Source organism: Panicum virgatum, chromosome 4K (assembly GCF_016808335.1).
Source record: "Panicum virgatum strain AP13 chromosome 4K, P.virgatum_v5, whole genome shotgun sequence".
Classification (NCBI taxonomy): domain Eukaryota; kingdom Viridiplantae; phylum Streptophyta; class Magnoliopsida; order Poales; family Poaceae; genus Panicum; species Panicum virgatum.
The window spans coordinates 13,846,076-13,866,679 of record NC_053139.1 but is presented as its reverse complement, the minus strand read 5'-3'; the positions used below and the strand labels follow the sequence as shown (position 1 = coordinate 13,866,679).

Below are 20,604 nucleotides of genomic sequence, written 5' to 3'. Positions count from 1 at the left end.
TGCAAGGTCCTTTCTGTAACTTAATTTGAATAGGGAGAGCAAATATTGCTTTTGTGGAGGGTTTATTTGTAAAATTCAGTGTAATCATTACATGGCAGACAAAAGTCCATTAAATTCAAAATTCTTTCTATGTTTTCAAAATAACTCTTTAACCTTTGGTCAAATCAATTTTTGCACAACATCCAAGTTGTAGATCTTGCAAAGTTGAACAACTTTCATGTTGGGCACTTTTTCAATTGAGCCCTAGTTTAAAAGTTATTGTTGATTTACAGTAGGGTCCCTGGAATTTTCTGAATTTGCAAATAGATCCACCCTTCTTCTTCCTCCTCCCTCCCTCTCTGCTTCTCTGCCGCCGGCGCAGTTCAGCGCCGCCCGCCTCCGAGGAGGGCCGCAAGCGAGCTCCTGCTTCCCCACCGCCCCACGCGGCACCCCAGCGACCTCTTGGACCCACTCCCCCTCACGCTGGACCTCTTCTCCCCTTGCCATGCCACCCGACCGAGCTCCGCGGCCGCCACCTCGCCGTCGCCGTGGCCAGCTAGCTGTAGTGCCCCGGACCCCCATCTCTCGCGCGCCTCGGCACCACTGGAAGCCCCGCAACCCAATCCCTTCACTCTCTCGCCAGTTCCCTGCCCAAAAACCCCAGAATACCGCCGCCGCCCGCCCGAACGCCGGCGAGCTCGAAGCTCACCGTCGCCCCGCACCTCCGCAACCGCTCCACCCGCGCTGACCCAGCCTTTAGTGCTGCCCGAGCCTCGCGCAGCTCCCAGACTCCTCCGCACCCCCAATCCACCGCCGCAGCACGGTCACCGTTGAGCTCCGCCGTTCTTCTCCGCCACCGTCGCCCTGCTCGCAGTGGACCACCTCGCTCCGACCATCCCAGACCCGTCCAAGCACACCATTAGGTGCGCCTTTACTTCCTCTTGCTCCCCAATCTCTTACCCCTCGCTGCCGGCGACGAGCCTCGCCGGGATTCGGCCGGTCAAACCCTCCCCCTCGCTCTGACTCCGGCCAAGGGCATGTTTGCTAGGATTTGAAAACTACTAAGGACCTCTCTGCAAGTTCTCAGATCTTTTCCTTTTGTTTTTAGGCTGAACTTTGAAAATACCTAGAAATTCGTAGAAAAATCAGAAAATTCAATTCCAAATATTTTGGAATCCTTGTTACAAGAACTATAAGTTTTGTTATATGCACATCTTCAGTTTTGGTTTGTATTTTATTCCAAGAAAATGAATTGAATAATTAGGCTTTAATTGTTCTAGGAGTTCTACTCAGTAATTTCATGTGAGCTTTGGTCAGATTGTGTATTGCAGTGTTGCTAGTACCTGGTAAAAATTTGAAACCTTTTTGACATCATTAACTAGGTCAAAGTTTCAAGATTCCTAAATCTACTAGTTTTGCTAATTTATTTGTGCTGGTAGAAATATTTAAGTTCTGAGTGCGAAACTTTTTTCATGCTTAAATGTCACTAAAACCTTGCTTTTACCCAAGGTTGGGAAATTTTAGAGCTGTCTAACTATATCTTTTATTTAATGCTTGTTAAGTAGGCTTTAATTGTGATAAATAGTTTACTTGCTTAGAAAGTTCTGAGAATTTTTGTGTAACTCTAATTTGGTCGTGTATTCATGTATATAAAATTTAGGATCCAGAAACACTATAGAATTTCCTGTACTAATTAGCTTTATCATATGTGGTTTAATTTTGTCAAAATTATTACTTCAGTTTTCTATCTAGATAAATTCTGAAAACTTTATGGAACATTCATAATCATATGAAGCATGTTCTGAAAAATTTTGAGCTTCATAAGTGTTATTGTTTGTTCTATATAATTTAATCTTTTTCTAGGTGCTGTCTAAATAAATGATTTATTCTGATTATTTGGCTGCATAAAATGGTATGAAACTTATAGGGTAGATTTCTCTTTGTACTTCCTGTTTGAGGTAATTTTTCTGAATTTAAATGCTGTTTGTGGGTTGAGTTACTCATTTCTTAGCAAATCATGATTTACATGCTTTATAAACTAACTAACACTTACTTTGTAAGTATAATCAAATTGTTTTATGAGGTTGATCATGTTGTTTTGTGTAGTAATAGTTATTAGATAACTTCTCTACAATGCTTGCCCAGATGATAAAAATGTTTGCTTAGTGTTAGACTACAACTTTATCGTGAAATATGTATGTGGTAATGTCATCTCTTGCATCACATATAGATACGACTGTTCTAGCGGACGGGACGTACGAGCTGATCTCGGAGTCCGAATGAGTTGATCAAGAAGCCAAAGTGAACGCCGCCATACTGACTGAAGACCCGGACCAAAGTTCGGAAGAGCCCAAGGCTGTTTTAGCTAGCGACTACCGTGAAGGCAAGCCCCGGACATAACCCAATATTTCAAATTATTACAAATTATCGTTATTACTTACTTGTGCATTTACTGTTCTTAGGATTTGAATTGAAACCCTAGATGCATGATCCTAGGAACCTATGTACTGAACACTAGACCTAAGTTCGAATAATTGCTAAGCTTATAGGACCGGTAAAAGTCGAGTGATTGCCTGTCACTCGCGAGCTCTATAAGAATTGCTTGTTTACTTTCTGCTATCAATATAAGGACGACGGACGGGGTCGTGTTTGATATCATGACCTTGAGTGAGACCCCGTCTGAGTTGATGAAATCTGCTAAGGTCGCGGTGTGTGGTAGCGGTGGTTAAGTTTTTGAACGTACTAGCCACCTGCCGTAAATATGGTACGCGGTAAGCCTAATAGCCGATCGGACCGGGGAGTGGATATACCTTTCACTCTCTCTTAGAGATATGTTTTATTTATGTTTATGTTGCGCAACACCACGGGTGCAGGGAGGAAGTTGGTGCCCTGTAGTCAGAGAGAGTGACCCTATCAACAAGCCGGAATGAAAGGTCAACGGTTGTTTGGGAACGACCCGACGGTGTTCTAAACGTGTGTGTTAGGTCTGCCTGGCCAGGTCAACAAATTCAATTTGAATCGTCCGCTTCTCACAGTTTGGGACTGCTTGATCCCTTTGCCACACAGAGTAATAAGAGTAACATCATTTGATCAATCTTAATGTTTAACTAAAGTTCTACCATGGTTGTGTAGAGGTAGTTGCTTACATAGAATGGATAATCAACTAGAATATTGAAAGCTAAAATGTGAAATTAAGGACCTACTCTTTATTGTTTTTCAGCAAAAGAAAAACCAGAGCCTACAAAACCCTGCATAGTCTAGCTAGGTGGACTAAGTATATCTGTTGACGGTTAAGTCTTGCTGAGTATTAGAATACTCAGCCTTGCTGTTGAAACCTTTTTTAGGTATGGGTTTTGAGGACCAGATCGCTAGTCTGACTTGGCCCTGCTCTTTGCCTCCTGGCTGGTCCGTAGAATGGGATCCGTCTTCAGCCGGCAATGACCCCGATGAGTGATACCTTGCTTGGGCTAGCTTGGTGTCCTTTTGCGATGTGTTGTAGCCGTCGTGTTTTCTTTCGGCTGCTTTTAAACTCTGAACTTAAACTTATGTCTTGTATAATGATTTACTAAGTTTGGATCTGTAATAATGTTTTAAACTTATTGTAATAACTGTTATGCCTGTGTTGTAAAATTATGGTTGTAATATCTCTGGACTCGCCATCGTGCGGAGTATGCTTGTTCGATCCGAGAACCGGTGGTTGTATCGGGACGTTACCCGACAAACCAAGAATTGTTCCGTTTGAAGTGCTTTTGAGCCGGTGTTGCCTTTAGGGTGATGGCCAGCGCACTTGAGCCGGAATAATTCATGTGGTTCTGCCACAAGCATTTAGTCACATATTGCCTAGGCAAGTTGAACTAGACCAAGTTAAATACAGAGCAACTTAAATATGTGGTATGGGAGAAGCTAGTTAACTCTAATAGCAACTTTTGCATGAAACAAGGAGAAAAACGCAAGAGGGTTAATTAAATAGTGGGTATAGTTCATTTCAGGTGACATATGCAAGAGCTGACCTTACCCACCAACTTGAGCATGTTGATGATGCCATGCGAGGTGGGTATGTCTGGCCCGAGATGCATGCAAAACCAGCTGACTGGGGACGTCATCTCCCGCGCCGCGTTCGGCATCAGCTGCCACGAGGGCAGGAGGATCTTCCAGCAATCAGCTCCAGGAGGAACAGATCGAGCTTACCATTCTCTGGCCATGGACAAGCTGCACACCCCTGGTTACTTGTGAGTTCCCTCAGCTCCTGCTGCCATGTCTTTTAATTTCTTGTTTGTGCTTGTGCAGCAAATCTTTTTCTTGGTCTGTCGTACTGTAGTGCCAGTGTGTACTAATGCATCCTATGCTTGTGCAGGTTCCTGGAAGAGAACCAACCGAAGGATGGAGGAGATTGCTGCTGAGATTATATTGAGGTGGCCTTACAGCACTCTGATTAACCGCGACCTTTAAAAAAACCCTCGAAGGCGGTCATGATAGAAAAACCATCTCGATTAATACCTGCCATTAATCGAGGTGGTCATTTCTTTTTAACCGAGAAGGTTAGAAAAGCCACCTTATAAAATATATTAACCGAGATGATCAACATTAAAATAACTGTCTTGTTTAATAGTCGTATTTTCCGAGACGGACCACTTATAAAGGTTCGTCTCGGTTAATAGACCAAGCCCAGAAGATCCATTTAAGCCCATATGCTGAGAAGAAATATATATATATATATATATATATATATATAAAATAAACCCTAACTTTCCTCCTTCCTCTCTCATATCCACTCGCACCTCTCTCTCTCTACCTCCGCCGTCGTCCGTCTGGCCCCCTCCCTCCGCAAGGCGCACGGCCCCGCACGGGCGAGCGATAGCACTCGTGTGCGTCGGCCCGAAGGGCGAGTGGTGGAGCAGGTCGGTGAGCCCCGCGAGGAGGCGGCCCTGGTGGCCAACACCGTCGCGGACCCACCCCGGGCTAGTGCAGTGCGCTGGGAGCGGGGCTCACAGCTGGGCATGCAGCGGCCGGCGCGGGTCTCGCAGCGGGGCCTACAGCGGCCGGCGGCGGCGCAGGACGGCTTGGTGGGCGCGCGGCCCTCCGGCGGCGGTGGGGGACAGTATGGAGGGGTGTGGCCATATCCGGCAGATCCGGGGCCGGGGAGGCTAGATCCGCCGGTGAGGTGGCCGGATCCGGGGCTGGGGAGGCCGGATCCGACGGTAGGATCCAACTCTAATGCGGCGGATCTGGCGAGTGCGGACGGCAGCGGCGGCGTGGCGGATAGGCTCGCCGGGCCTATGGATGGGCTCGCGCGGGCCTGTCCATTGTTTTTTTAGTTTTTTATTTAATTAACTGAGATGGGCATGTAAAATGCCTTGGTTAATGCTAGATTAGCCGAGGCCATTGCTCCGAGGCGGTTGCAAAAACCGCCTTGGTTAATGCCTTTTGCCTGCCTCGGTTAAGTTTGTGTAGTAGTGTACGACGCATCGTGGCGAAAAGAGAGCGAGAACCCATTGAGGAACGGCGAGACGACGAGTGACAACCTCGTCCTCAGCCTGCTGCTGCCCGCTGGAGTTGAACATGGAGCACTGCAAGGGCAGCGGCGGCATCGCCACCGACGACGTGATCGGGGAGTGCAAGCTCTTCTACTTCGCCGGTGTTGAGACCACGTCGGTGCTGCTCAGTGGACGATGTGGTGGTACGGTGCTCGCCACGCACCTGGAGTGGTAGGACCACCAGGTGAGGGAGGAGGTGCTCCGCATCTTCGGCGGCGCCGGGAGCACGACGGCCTGAGCCGCCTTAGAATTGTACTTAAGCGAAATGTCCGAATTTCACCAAAATTAACCCATTTCGGTTGGGACTGAAACGATAAAAAAAATTGACTAACATAGATTTTTTTCTACTATCATTAAGATCTATACCATCCCATATAACCTTCTAGCTTTAAAGATATGAATGAACTTTAGTTATATAATTCTTTTAGCCTCTTCAACTTTGTAACAGCCGATGAACGTATAAACATCATGTTTTCGCCATGGTTCTCCTAAGCTCCTCACAATATCTCCCTGGTTCTATCCATCTATCTTCTTAGAAGTACTCAATTCCTAAATCTCCATATAAATATAACTAAATTTCATATAAAAATGAATTTGTTGACCGATCAAACAATCGAATCCCGGTCTGAAATTTCCGAAATTCACCCATCTCGGTGAGGACCGAAATTTTTCGCATTTCGAATTCCAAAATCAATGTGAAGAAGGCATCTAGCTGCAAGTGAGATGACCCCTCTATCCCATGAGCAGGTTGCCAGATGCCGGACGCCGCTACCGCCGGAAGCCGCGCACGCCGGACGCGGCTCCCACAGGCCACTGGAGGCCCGTGGCGTGCCGGCCGCTGCGCCCACCGCCCTTCCACGCCTCCGCACTGCGGGAGGCCGCCGCGCCGTGCCCCAGAAAAGAGACAGAGGACAGAGATGAGAAAGGATAAGCAGAGATACAGGAGAGATGAGGAGATAGAGGCGCTCATGCCCCGATATTTAATAGGCGCCTCGTGCCGCCACCCACATCAATTTTTCTCTTACTGCCACTCGCTCAGTTCGAACTTTATAGAGGCGGGTGATGGGGGCGAGAGGCCCCAAGAAATGCCCATGGCCCGCCCCTACAAATAATTTATTTTTAAGAGCGGGTGATGGGGTGATCCGCCTCTAAAAATATATTTTAAGGGATGAGTCAGTTGCTATAGTGACCCAGCTTCATTTGTAGCAACGGGTCAAATTTTGATCCGCACCTAGAAATAAATCGGGGCATTCCTACAAATCACTTTTGTAGTAGTGACGACGGCATCAGAAAATTAAGAATATTCTTTAATTTTGTCCATAAAGGATGTTAAGGGTGTATTTTTAGTATTTTTACTGTAACATTTTTACTCCTTAACCCTAATTATAACCCAGTGGATGTTACGACGGTAAGGCTAGCCGAGCTGCATCAGATGCTTTATTTGGTCCATCAAACAGAGATGATCAAACAATCTTATTTGAACCAATGCAAACGACCAAAAGCAAATCTTAATTGTAACAATTACCCTGCCCACACGTACACAAACCAGCTTGCCAATATTACAACATGCACATGGATTTCTTTCCAAACATCACATCTGTTACAAAGTATCGGTTATTGTGTAATAATGTTCAAAGTCACATGCCAATCCTTATACTATTAGGTTCTTCACCACCTTCTCTTGTATGAATATAATGAGGAATTGAAAAAAGAGTAATAGAACACAACGTTTAATTTGTGAATGATATACTGATAATAAAAATGTCATCAAGGACGAGTCCCATAGCTGTCCGACATGCCGCCATGGTACCCACCATAGCCGCCACCGTACCCACCACCATAGCCGCCGCCATACCCACCATAGCCGCCACGGCCATAGCCACCACGGTAATTGCTAGCTGCAAACCCAAAAGGAAAATTATATATAATGAATAGGTGTCCTCATTTTCTAGAAGATTATTAATGTGAGGTTATCAGAAAATGAAATACACAATCAATTAGATGGAGACTTTTGAAGGTTTAATATTTATTAGCCAGCATGTCATCATCTAAAAACTGCTCATTTGATGGTGGTTATGTGCTTGTGCATCTAGCTAGCATGGAAGGTTATGATAAACCTCAGAATGTACGAGTCTGTTCTTTCATAAAAGCGGGAACATATCAGGTGCAAACCAACCTCTCCGTACAAACTATGGAAACTTCAATCTGGATCATCAGATCAACATCCAAGGGGACAGGTGCAGAGAGGTGGGAGGAGGGATTTGCAAAAGTGTGATTGCCCAATAATCCAAGAACGGATTCAGATTGTAAAATTACCCAATTCCTCATACCCCTTGGATGTTTATCCAATGATTCAGATTGGAGTTTGCATAGTTTGCATAGTGTGGGTTTTCACCCACACTATGCATGTTATTCAAATGCTTCATGAACGAAAGTTCTCCTAACTGGGACTTATAGAATGCTTTATTATACCAATTTCTATGTCAAAATCAATATGCACGCTGAAGGGAGTTTATTACGAGACTAATTACCATGCATAGTGTGGGTGAGATCTCTTGCAGCAGACACGCCCTGTAAGATGGTGGCGAGAGAGACCAATACCATACAGAGGAAGACAAGCTGGGAGGACATTGTTGTGGTTGACATTGTAGTGTTGAATACGATGTTGTGCTGTGACGCTGATGAAGGCGAACTTATATATAGACTCGGATAGGATGTAGGCCAGCAGAAGTAAGGTATAGTTTGAGACTGCTGCTCAAAAAGTCAAGATTGAAAGGAAAATGATGCTAGCATGTTCAACGGCAAGCTAAGCCGCCATTTTGTATCTTGGTCAATGCGTGATGGCTTCCGCACATGGAATATATTATTTATTCATGCCCAACTAATTATGCTCCATGCAATCATCTATACCGGCACTAGTCGCTTTTAATTTTTTATACTTGCATCATTAGATTAATTAAATATTAAGTTAAATGGAAAAGTCCGATTTACATGCCTGAACTATCGCAAAAGTCCGATTTTTATCCATCAACTACAAAACCGGATAACAGATATCATCCTACTGTCAAAATCGGAAAAATTTTGCCTTTCGGTGGTTTTTTGTATTCTTTTGAAAAATAAAAATTCTAATTAGATCTCAAAAATCAAAACTAATTCATTTTAAATCCAAAAATATGAAACTAGTACCATCTTTTTTAAAAAGTATAAACTATCTATTTTTATATTTGAATCTTACTTATTCAAAAATAATAGGCATATCTACAAGTAACCAAATATTATGAAAATAAAAAGTTGAATCTGAATAATTGACAAGTATCGTGTCAATAGAAAGGTTACTCTCTCCATTCTAAATTGTAGCTCGTGTTGGCAAATTTGGATATATACTTTTTTTTTCAAAAGATGGATATATACTTTTTGCCATGTATGTAGACATATAGTGTTTGTCTTTTGTGCATCTCAAACATTACATATCTAGATCTACCAAAATGGCCTACAATTTAGAACAGGACGAGTACATTTTTAGAAAACTTTAGATACCAATTTTATATTTTTTATTTAAATTCAATTACATATGAATTTTTTTAGTTTACATTTAAATATTTTTAATTGTCACAAAATGGGAAACTACATTCGAAACCACCTAAGGAGTCAAATTTGCCCGGTTTCGACAGTGGGATGACCTCTGTTATCCGATTTCATAGTTAAATGATGGAAAATGGAATTTTGTGATAGTTTGAGGGTGTAAACCGAATTTTTCTCTAATTAAAATCTTAATCAACAGCACTCCGTGCAAAAGAAGGTTAGATATGATACTTTCATTACGGATGAAGGGTGCGAAACCCGCTCCTCATCCCTGTGCTCTCCCATAGTGACTCGGGTGCGATACACGCGCTTACACCCTCTTGTCTCACAGTAGCCTAGTGGCCGTTGGTAATGCTGAAGTCAGCCCCTGTGTATCCACCCTCCCCTCTTTCTCCATTTCTTACTGCTCCGACACTTGTTCCTACCTCACCACGACCCTTGGTCGCCTGCTCCACCGCTAGTCACCGGCTACTGGATATGCCACCCCTCACTCGGATCTGCACTTTTACGAGCCTAGGGCGGTCGCTCTCCCTCCTGACTTGTGGGCGCCAATTCTCCTGGTGGCGGCTCACACCACCTCCTCTCTAGTTGCTGCTTGCTATAGGCCGTGGGAGAGTGTGGCAGCCCAATCTGGCCACAAGCTGCCAATTTAGCTATCCATATCTCATCTTAGACCTCTCTGTTATTGTTATTATTAGTTCGTAGTATTATTAGGCCATTCTCAGTGGGAGTTTTATAAGAGTTTCATGCACATTAATTAGCATGACATGTATGATTATATGATGACATGACATAGAATTTAAGAAGAAAGAGAAAAAACCAGTTTCATCTAGATGAAACTCTCTACACAAATATCAACACTCTATGAGTCTTAAAATTAAATATAATATAGACCCTAGGAAACCACAATATGAAATTATGCATTGAGAGATGTAGTTTCAACTATTGTTTCATGATCTTCTTGCTTATATGGCTATCTTGAAAACATCAACATGAAACCTTCCACTGGGATTGGCTTTATGGACCTCTCTTCTTAGTTCTGTCCCGGCCCACCAAGAACTCAAAGGACCGGGCCTGGCTACCAAACTGGGCCAATGCACTCGAATTATAAGAATTTTTTAGAGCATTTATTAATGCAATCAGGATGATTGTTGATGTTCATGTTTCAGCCATGCATGATTAGCACCATCACTTTGGCAAGGCCATTTCAGGTATTTCAGAATTGTGAGCAGTGTGAGCTAGCTTCGGAATATAGCAAAGACTGACTGTCAGGCATGTTGTTTGGCTTCCGAACAGGTAGTGCTCGTCAGGCCTGGCCACGCGGAACTCCAACACACAAAAAGCTTCGATCAAACGTCTCATCTCGACCCCTCGAGTGCTAGATTCGGTCTCCACGCTCACTCCACTCACACTCACCCACTGCACCTAGCTGGTCACACTCACTAGTCACTTGAGCGGCTGAGCTGAGCAGAGCTTGCTCTCCTGGGATAGGAACTAACAATGCCGACGCTCCGCCGTTACCCCGCCGCGCTGCTGCTTCTCGCCATCAGCGCCCGCCTCCTCCTGCTGCCCGCGGCGGCGTCGGCATTGCCCGACCCGGCGTCGCTCGAGCCGACACTGCTCTTCCCGTCCACGGGCGCCGCCGCCGCCGCCTCGCAGACGCAGCCACAGACACCCGCCGCGGGGGGCTCCACAATCCCGGCCTTCCCGGAGCAGTCAGAGGCCGCCGCCTCCACCTCCGTCTGCCAGCTCGCCCCGTCCCCTCCGCTCCTCCCCGCCGTCCTCGCGTCCTGCAACGCCGACGCCGGCGGGAGCGGGAGCGGGGGCGCGCTCCCGCCGCGGCTGCGCTGCTGCCCGGCCCTCGCCGCGTGGCTGTACGCCGCCTACGCGCCCACCGCGCTGTCGGGCCCCGGCGCCGGGGGGGAACCGGCGGCCGCAGTGGCCGCGTCGGCGGAGGCTGCCGCCGTTGTGGACATGCCGGTGCTCCCCGACGACGCGGAGGAGTGCGCGGGCGCGGCGGACCGCGCGCTGCGGGCGGCCGGGGCGGCACTCCCGCGGCCGCAGCCACGGGGCGGGAGCGCCGGCGGCGCTGGCAACGGCACGGCGGCGTGCGACGTGGCGTTCTGCTACTGCGGGGTGAGGCTGCGGCGGCCGCTGTGCCCGGCGCCGGAGGGCCGGATGGCGAGGAGGCTCGAGAGGGACTGCGCGCTGCCGGGCATCTCCGGCTGCTCCAGGTGCCTCCGGGCGCTCAACAAGGTGACTGACACTCGAGAGCTTTCTTCACCTATTCCCTTGGATTGGATGCTTCTTGTCTGCTGCATTGGACTTGGACAAGGTGTGCACTCGCCAAATTGCCATCATTTTTCTGATCGGAAACGCAAGATTATTTGCATTCATAATGCTGAATTGCTGATTAGTTTCCAGAATAATTGAAATAGTATAATGCGTCAAACATAGTAAAAGATTTTGGTAGGGTCTAACAGAAAGCTTATCTACTATCCTAACCTGAACTAACAGAGATGTCATTTTTTTCCCCATTGCCTTACAGCATTGCATACTCTTGATTTTTGCCGTAGTATACTATATACTGTGTTTGAACATTTAGCCACTTTCCCAGGAAACAGGAAAAAAATGTGACCATTAATCCTAACTAGGTAGATCCGTATACTTGAGATGAAATTTTGTTTGTTATGCATCATCACTAGCCTCTGAAGCCTAGTTGAGAAACAAGACAGACATGGACCTATCAACTTTAACAAAAAAAAAACAATCAGGAATGTGTATCCATGGGAATAGACAAATAGGCGGTCCCAGTAGTTATTGGTAGCAAACAAAATTTAGGAAAATGCCATGGAGAGTTCACAAGTCTCTCCAGTACGCAAGTAGCAGAATGCTAATGAATAAAACACGAGAGCACCCCACGTAAGCAAGTACTAATGGCTGCCCAAGTGACCTATGTACTGCAAGTGTCTGCTGGAAGAATTTTCTCAGTGCAGGTCAGGAAGAGTTAGTTTCGTATTTCTGACCAAAGTACAGGCGTGAAAATCATTTCTCTGAGCAGCTGCTCGCCTGCTCCTGCAGTAGTGATGTGTGAAACATGCTAATAAGTTCTAACGAAGTTAATTACCTTCCATTATCTTTTTTACTATTCGTCTTGCAGAAGTAGAAACGCTAGAGTACTCATCCTGAGCCCTGACTTATTTTGGGATCTGCCAATCAACAAGGAAAAATAAAGATTCTCGCGAGGAGTTGAATAGCTTTCAACGGATTGGGGACAGATGCTTGTTCGTGAGTAGATTATACTAATGAAACTGCACAGATCAAGAATAACTGCATGATACTAGTACTTCAGTAACTTTGTTCACACACAGCACAGTACAGCACAGTACAGCAGCAGCATTACTCGGATGAGGCGGTGCACGTGAACCGCTTGACTGAAATGCCCTCGAATCATGAGATTTGTAGCGAGAAATCCGGGGCTCATGGATGTGCTGGGCCTGGAGCATCATCTGCTCCAGAACACCATGCCGGGACCTTTAACCCCCTTTCACTTTGTTGGCCGCTCTTACATGCCACGATGCCCTTCTTTTTATTCACCTCAAAAGTCTCACGGTCACAAGCCGGACCGAATCATCCGCTTTAATTTGCTACTAATTTATCTGATGGCGTGAGGAAAAGGTCACGGTCACATGAGGGGTTTTCAGGGTTCCCAAGAAAGAAAGAAAAAACCCTACTATGTGATGCCAGTGACATCATGCCGCGTGCGACAACTGCTCCGAGAGCGAGGGCACGAGGACGGTCATGACCCTCTCTCGATCTCCGGTGCTTTTTTTTTTTTGCCATTTGCAAAACTGCTCTTGTTTTTAGATTCAATTGCACATTTGTCTCTGATTTTTAGTTTTGCATGTTTGCTTATATTTTTAATCTTCCAGTTACAAGATTGTTTCTATTTTATTGTAAAACTACCCCTATTTTGCACATTACTGGGGCAGTCTTGCAATTAAACAAAAGTAGTCTTGCGACTGCAAGACTAAAAACAGAAGCAAACACGCAAAATTAAAAAATCAGAGACAAATGTGTAGTTGGACTTAAAAACAAGGGCAGTCTTACAATTTTCTCTTTTTTTTAACCTCTGCAGGACGCTCTGCCCTCTCGTGGTGGGGTGAATTTTCTTTTTTTTTTATTACTGACTCGGTGCTGCTACTTGCATTGCATTGGCCTCGGGCGGTGCAGCTGAGCGGGAAGGGCAACGCCACGGCGCCGGCGAAGGCGAGGGAGGAGCGGCGCGAGGACTGCCGGGTCATGGGCCTCACGTGGCTGCTGCAGCGGAACGCCACGCGGCACCGGGAGGCGGCCACGGCGGTGATCCAGGCGCTCATGGCGGCCGACGCCGACGGCCGCCCGGCCCCGGCCACCTGCGCGCTCCCCGCCGGCGACGAGCTGCCAGTGGCCGTGGGCTCCTCGCAGATCAACGGCGCCGCGGCCGCGTCGTCGTCCCCCGTCGCCGTCGGCCGTCTGCTCCTCGCCGTGCTTGGAGCTTCCCTCGCCTCGGTGTCGCGGTGCTTCTGAGTTCTGAATGGCTTGACATTGATCCGTGTCGTTTGTCGCATCGCATGTCCCTCTTTAATTTGTTATGTGCTTAGCGCTTTGCAGTGTAGCTCAGGGAAGATTAAGTTATATAAGCTGTCAGTTGGTTGGACACCGTTGAGCGTTGATGTAATTAGTTATATGTGTTTGTCATCACCTGATCGATTGCGTGGCATGATGAATGCATCCCAGTTTCAAGAAAGACTTTGTAATTGAGTGTACGAGGGTCGAGATGCAGGGTGAATTGTACGCTTCTAAAAAGAACATTGTAAGGCGCTACCACATACAAAAGTACAAATGACATTTAAAAAAATCTTAATTACTCTCCTCAAGTATAACTGAAGTTGCTAGGTAATTGGCTGCTGGACACTGAAAAAAGATAGCTTTTGCCACAAGCCAAAAAAAAAATCTTAGCCATAACACACTACAATTCAGTGGTAATTTATTGCTGGACATTATAACACATATAATAATATACCATTTTTAAAGATGTATCAACACACTTATAAAAGATAAATATACCCTTACCTTAACCCTTCAGATAAAAAATAAAACACCTGCATCCCAAAATCTGACTCGCCTAGATCATGGATTGCGGCAACGGTTGGCATCGTTCCGCAATGTCGCTTTCTACCCAAATCGAATTGGTTGAAATCGGAAGTAGTGAAAAAGAGAGGTGGATAGATCGATAGAATTCACAGGTCAAATAAGAAATTTCTTTCCTCTTATCTACGGAGACGAATGGAGCAGAGGAGGGAAAAAGGGAAATGAACCAAACAAGATCCACAGCTCAAATGAGAAAATTCTTTGCTCCGAGAGGAAAACAAAGAATTGGAAGGGGAAAAAATCACATCTTGCTGGTCCCTCACAGCAATTGACATCACGCTACTCTTCATCACAAGAAAAATAAACAAAAGAATATCGCTCTGATCCATGAATGACCTGAGCAGGGGCGGAAGGCCGCCGGGGGCTGCCGGAGCATACTTTGGAAGGTACCTATTATCATTTTATTTCCGGAAGATATGTAAGATTCCCTCGACAATGTATATACGGCACATAGAGACCAGCACAAGCCCACTGGCCCTAGGCCACAGCCCATGTACCAGCATGGGCTTACAGAGCCCAATGGACCGACCAACAGTAGAAATAAACAACATTCGCGGGCCTAAACAACTTGTGGCCTTAAAACAAACTTTACCTGCTCTCTCTCTCTCTCAAAAAAAAAGAAACAATACTTTACATGATCAACTTGATAAAAGACCAATGTAAGAAATAGCGGGCTAAGATATTTAGCGGAAGCTCTTCCAAAAAGCTAAAAAAGCTATATCGAAAGCTATAGCGGAAGCTAAATCATTTAGCGGAATAATAAAATAATCAATAATTACATACAAATTTAGAAGAATCATTGGTCTAACACTTTAAAAACGGACTTAACACATTTATTGAATGTCCAACTGTGCCTCTGCTGCTTTGTCTATGATCCACCCTAGTTATATTATTTTTTATTTTTTTGAATAAATTTTTAGCAGACATAGCGGACATTTATCACTGCTAAATCCTGTAAAACCATCTTTAGCGAACATAACGGACAAATATTGTATAACATAGCAGTAGATCTCCTAAAAAGCTAATAGCGGGCAATAGCGGACTATTAGCGGACTATTTTGTACATTGTAAAAGACTCTGGCACAACAAATACGAGTTTATTCCCAAATAAATTTCAAAAATAAAAAGAGTTTAGTCCCATATATCACTTTACTCTTTTTCAGAGTGGATCGGTCCGTTAATCTTGGGGACTTGTGTGGGCTACAAAACTAACGCCAGGGCATACATAGGTCCACACATACCTTGGATGGGGTATATGAGCGATCAAGAAAGCTCATAAGTCATAACCAAGGTAATGACCTGCAGTGTTTTTGGTTCTGCATAGTAATGCAGAAGAGTTAAGAGTTCAGCCGAATCTTTGGTTTAATGTCTCTTGCGAGCACTATTCGTTGTCAGGAGTAACGATTTGTTCCACAGGAACATTTCGAAGTTCATTTTTGCTTTAACCGTTTGGCTACACTACCAGAAAATGGTTCATTCGTCCGTGGGCGTTAGTACCAGGCTCGGTTTTGTATGGTACTAACGCTCAATTTTAGTACCGGACGCAAGAAACAGTAACCATGGGAGCTGTTTAGTACGGTACTAAACTGTTCCACCGACACCGCGCGCAACGGCTAAGTGACCATTTAGCACCGGCTCGAGCCACCAGGCGGTACTAAATGGCTCCAAGGACATTTGGTATCGGCTGGTGGCTCCAGCCGGTACTAAAAGTGAAGCTTTAGTACCGGCTGGTGGCTCCAGTCGGTACTAATTCTCTTCTATATATTCTGGTCCCTTCTTCCTCCCTGAGCCCGAGCCAGCACTTGACCGAAGGCTCGGGTTCTTCTTCTCCTTGGCGACCTAGAGTGGAGATTCTGCCCATTTTCTCATGTTTTGTGAGGATTTCACTCATCCAAGTGCACCAAAGGTTTACAACTTTATCCTCTCTTGTTTGATGGTCTTCATTCTTTGTTTGATACTCTATAGTTAGAGAAATTTTTTATTATTATAAATAGTAAGAATGAGCATGATTTCTTTGATTTATGCATGAATTTGAGATGTATAGAAACCATTACTTGAATTTGGAGAAGGTCTATTGGACAATTTCAATGTGAATAATTTATAGTGATTTTTTAGTTTTTTTCTAGTGCCATGGTTAATTAGTTTGGTATTTGTTATAAATTTAGTTATATTATTTTGACACTCTAATGATAATAATTCGGTCTCATATGGAAACCATCGAGAAGATTAAAAAATCTTTGTTTCGGGTCATGAATATGTCGTTAACCTTGATCCTGCGATGAAAACACTGCTATTCGGGGATAGCATCGATATCCACGATGCGGTGCGGTATATATGAGGACGCGATGAAGGAGTACGGTCTTGGTCCCAATAATAAAATCCTCACGTTTGAGCGAGTTGAGAATGAAATTATCTGGACCAAGACCGTACTCCTTCATCGGGTTCTATTGTACCGCACTGTGTCGTGGATATCAATGCTAGCCCCGAATGTCAGAGTCATCACCGCTGGGTCAAGGTTAATGACATAGACATGTTTCGAAACAAATATTTTTTTTCTTCTCGATGGTTTTAGAGAAAGTGAGCCTGAAACAAAACCGCGAACATTGATTGCACATCCCTTATGGCGTGGAACGACGTGTTCGCGTTGAACTGAAGAGTGTCAAAATAATTATGATTTACAATTTATGTTTTCATTTTAATTCTAATAATTTGTTTAGGTTTTTATATTTATTTGATTAGTGTACTAAAATTAGTTTTGTTTCTTAATGAGACATATAATTGGCATGTAAGATATTTATTTGATGGCTCGAAATAATGCAAAACGTGAAGAGTCGGGGCTGGCGGAATATGACTGTTCCGTGTCAAGACTTCGCGAGGCAGTTCACGAGGCATTGGCCCAAAGATCTCATGATGAGTAGTTTGTATTAGGTAGCTAGCATGTAGTGTAATGTATCTCCCGGTGGTCACATCTTTTGCCCCCGTGGTATCTATCTCGAACTGCCATGGCAGATCTAGGCAATAGCACACCACGGTCGGGATCACAAAATTCTGCGGAGGAAGAGGCCCATGTCGCTAGCCTCCTGCAGAAGATGAACCTAACGCATGATGAGGGTGATTTTGCTGCCTTCAACGATGATGAGGAGGAAGCAGATGACGTACGTGAATGGGCCTTGATCAGTAAGGCCCTGTCGCCATCGACGCTCCACATCACAACAATCACGAACGCGATGAGACCGGCCTGGGGCAATCCCTTCGGGCTCACTCTGCGATCAATTGGTGAGAAGGGTGAGAATCTCTTTATCGCCGAGTTTGGATGTCAGGAGGACAAGTTCAAGGCCCTGAATGGTTCTCCATGGATGGTGGGGAAACATGCTGTCATCCTGAGGGAGTACGATGAAACTCTAAAACCCTCTGACATATGCTTCTCGCGTATGGAGATGTGGGTACATATCCTGAATCTCCCACTTGGCTGGATGAATGAGAAACGTGGCACTCGTGCTGCAGAATTAATTGGTGAAGTGGTAAAGATTGATACAGGTGAAGATGGTAAGATCAGTGGCGAGTTTGTGCGAGCACGGGTTGCCATAGACATTGAGAAACCTCTACGCCGAGGGGTGCTCCTGAAGACTGATCGTACCAAGCCACCTGACTGGTATGAAATCCAATATGAGAAGCTTCCTTTCTTCTATTTCTCGTGTGGCCTTTTGGGACACATGCATCTTGAATGCCCCACCCCAGCACCAAGAAATGTGCTGGGTAAACTCCCATATGAACTTAAGCTGCGTGCACCTGATGATTGGAGGAAAAAGCCCCAGAGCTTTGGAGCTGCTGCAGCGGATTCTTTTGGCAACTCTTCAGGCAGTGGACGTACCTCTACTACAAGGCAAAGCTCTAATGCACACCCGCAGACACCTGAAGAAGGAAAAGGAAAGGGGAAGGCTGATGATGAGGAGGCCACTTTGCCGCTGAAGCAGAAAGGGAGGGCCTATAGCAGGAAAGGAGCCAACCCAAAAAATGTTTTCGCAGAGAAAAAACAAGCGGATGTTCTGGGACAGCGCAAGAGGAAGCCAGGGGAGAATGCAGTGTCAGAACAAAAAACTCCAGCAGCCTCCCCAATTGTGGTGCCCTCAGGTTTGGTGAGTGACTGAATTGCTCAGCTTGCCAATGCATCTGGTCAGGCAGAGATTGATTCAGAGATGCAAAAGAAACAGAAAGTCTCAAACAACACAAATGCAGGATCGGCGGCGGCTGCGCTTGACAGCCCCCGCCACGCACAATGAATACCCTATGTTTGAACTACCGGGGCTGTGGGAGGTCCGAGGCAGTTCGTGATATCCGCAATATTGTGGATATGCATAATCCCGTGGTGCTCTTCTTGTCGGAGACAAAGATGAGCGCCAATCGATCGCAAGATTTAAGATGGAGATTGGGTTTTTCCTAATGCTTTTGGTGTCAACTGTGATGCTGGATTAGGTGGTGGCCTCGTAGTGATGTGGAAAAACGAGGTCAACATGGAGTTAAAAAACCTATTCCAAATATCATATCGACATGAGGGTAACGGAGAACGCTGGTGATTCAAGGAGTTGGAGATTCACGGGTTTCTATGGGGACTCTAAGAGATCCCAACGAAAAGAATCATGGAGAATGCTTCATTTTCTTCGGAACGAATCCGACCTGCCTTGGCTGTGTGCGGGTGATTTCAACGAGATCCTTCACGACCAGGAGCAGTTTGGAGGCAATGACCGTGAAGAATGGAAAATGGAAGGTTTCAGGGAAGCAGTACAGTACTGTGGATTCACAGACTTGGGCTACTCTGGAACTCCTTTCACTTGGGACAATAGAAGAGAATGGGATCAGAATATCAAGGTCCGTTTAGACAGGGCCTTGGCTGATGAGAGGATGCTTGATCTGTTTGGCGACTCGTCCGTAACCCATGTGCAGACAACTGAAAGTGACCATTGTGCCATTCTGATTACACTCAAGAAATCAGGTGTTTTCCAGGGCCATCGGCGTGAACGGCCTTTTCGATATGAAAATATGTGGCGGCGACACCCCTCTTATGAAGACACAGTCACTGCAGCTTGGGGTGGAGGCTGCTTGTCCTTGTCAGATGTGCATGCAAATCTTGGAGGGCCACAAAATGCCCTACGCAGTTGGGATAAAAATCAGTTTGGGTCAGTGCGCAATGAGCTGAAATGCCTGCGTAGGCGTTTGGAAACCTTGCGGAAAGATTCGCTCAGAACTGGCCCAACTAGAGAGGAACGTGGTACAGCCCAGCGTATTGCAGAACTACTTGCTCGTGAGGAACTGATGGAAAAGCAACGCTCATGTGTGGATTGGCTCCGTGAAGGAGATCGTAACACGGGCTTCTTTCAGGCTAAAGCAAGACAGCATACTCGGCGGAATAAAATCACCTGTCTGAAGCATGCTGATGGGACCCTATGCTCAAACCAGGAAGAGATGGAGAACATGGCCTCTGCGTTCTACCACCAACTCTTCACTGCGCAAGAGAATACAAGACCAGAAGATGTGGTGCAATTTGTACCAAGAAAGGTCACAGACGAAATGAATAATTCTCTTTGTGCTCCTTTCACAGCAAAGGAAGTAGAAAAGGCATTGTTCTTAATGAAGCCCAATAAATCGCCTGGACCGGACGGTTTCACTGCTGGTTTCTATCAGAAGCATTGGACCTTATTAAAGGAGGATATCTGCAATGCGGTGCTTACTTTCCTCAATGGGGGGGAGATGCCGGAGATTGTCAACAACACTGTCCTGGTCCTTATACCAAAACTTAAAAATCCCCAAGAGCTCACTCAGTTTAGGCCGATTGCCCTCTGTAATGTCCTTTACAAGATCTGCTCAAAGGTGATTTCTAATCGACTCCGAGGAGTGCTGGACGAAATTATCTCAGAAGAACAATCTGCCTTTGTGCCAGGTAGGCTTATTACTGATAATGTCTTGGTTGCTTATGAATCAATTCACTATCTGAAAAACAAAAAAGGAAAAACAGGCGCTTGTGCAGTCAAACTTGATATGGCCAAGGCTTATGACCATGTTGAATGGCAGTATCTAAGATGTATCATGCTCAAGCTGGGTTTCAGGGAGGAGTGGGTTTCTCTGATTATGAAATGTGTTGAGACGGTTAAATTCTCTGTGAGGGTGAATGGCCATTTCTCGGAGGTTTTCACACCGACCCGAGGCATCAGGCAAGGTGACCCAATATCCCCTTACTTATTCCTCCTATGTGCTGAAGGTTTGTCGTGCCTTTTCAAATTCACAGGGCCACAATTTCTGTCCAAAGGAGTTAGAGTTGGGA

At 45.6% G+C, this 20,604-nt stretch overlaps 2 protein-coding genes across 3 annotated transcripts; both read left to right on the top strand.

Annotated features, from left to right (window-relative positions):
• Positions 1-10,354: 10,354 nt before the first annotated feature.
• On the top strand, positions 10,355-13,898 carry LOC120703227 (uncharacterized GPI-anchored protein At4g28100-like). 2 transcript variants are annotated; one of them, XM_039987249.1, is made up of 2 exons: positions 10,355-11,430; positions 13,329-13,898. In XM_039987249.1, the coding sequence occupies exons 1-2, from the start codon at positions 10,596-10,598 to the stop codon at positions 13,736-13,738; spliced, it is 1,245 nt and encodes a 414-aa protein (XP_039843183.1). In that variant the 5' UTR covers positions 10,355-10,595; the 3' UTR covers positions 13,739-13,898. The 2 variants fall into 2 exon arrangements, with proteins under 2 accessions (XP_039843183.1, XP_039843184.1); XM_039987250.1 differs by having other exon boundaries at positions 10,363-11,351.
• Positions 13,899-17,290: 3,392 nt separating this feature from the next.
• Positions 17,291-18,436, top strand: LOC120701922. The gene has a single exon (XM_039985719.1). It carries the CDS (start codon positions 17,291-17,293, stop codon positions 18,434-18,436), a length of 1,146 nt encoding a protein of 381 aa, XP_039841653.1.
• The last annotated feature ends 2,168 nt before the right edge of the window (positions 18,437-20,604 follow it).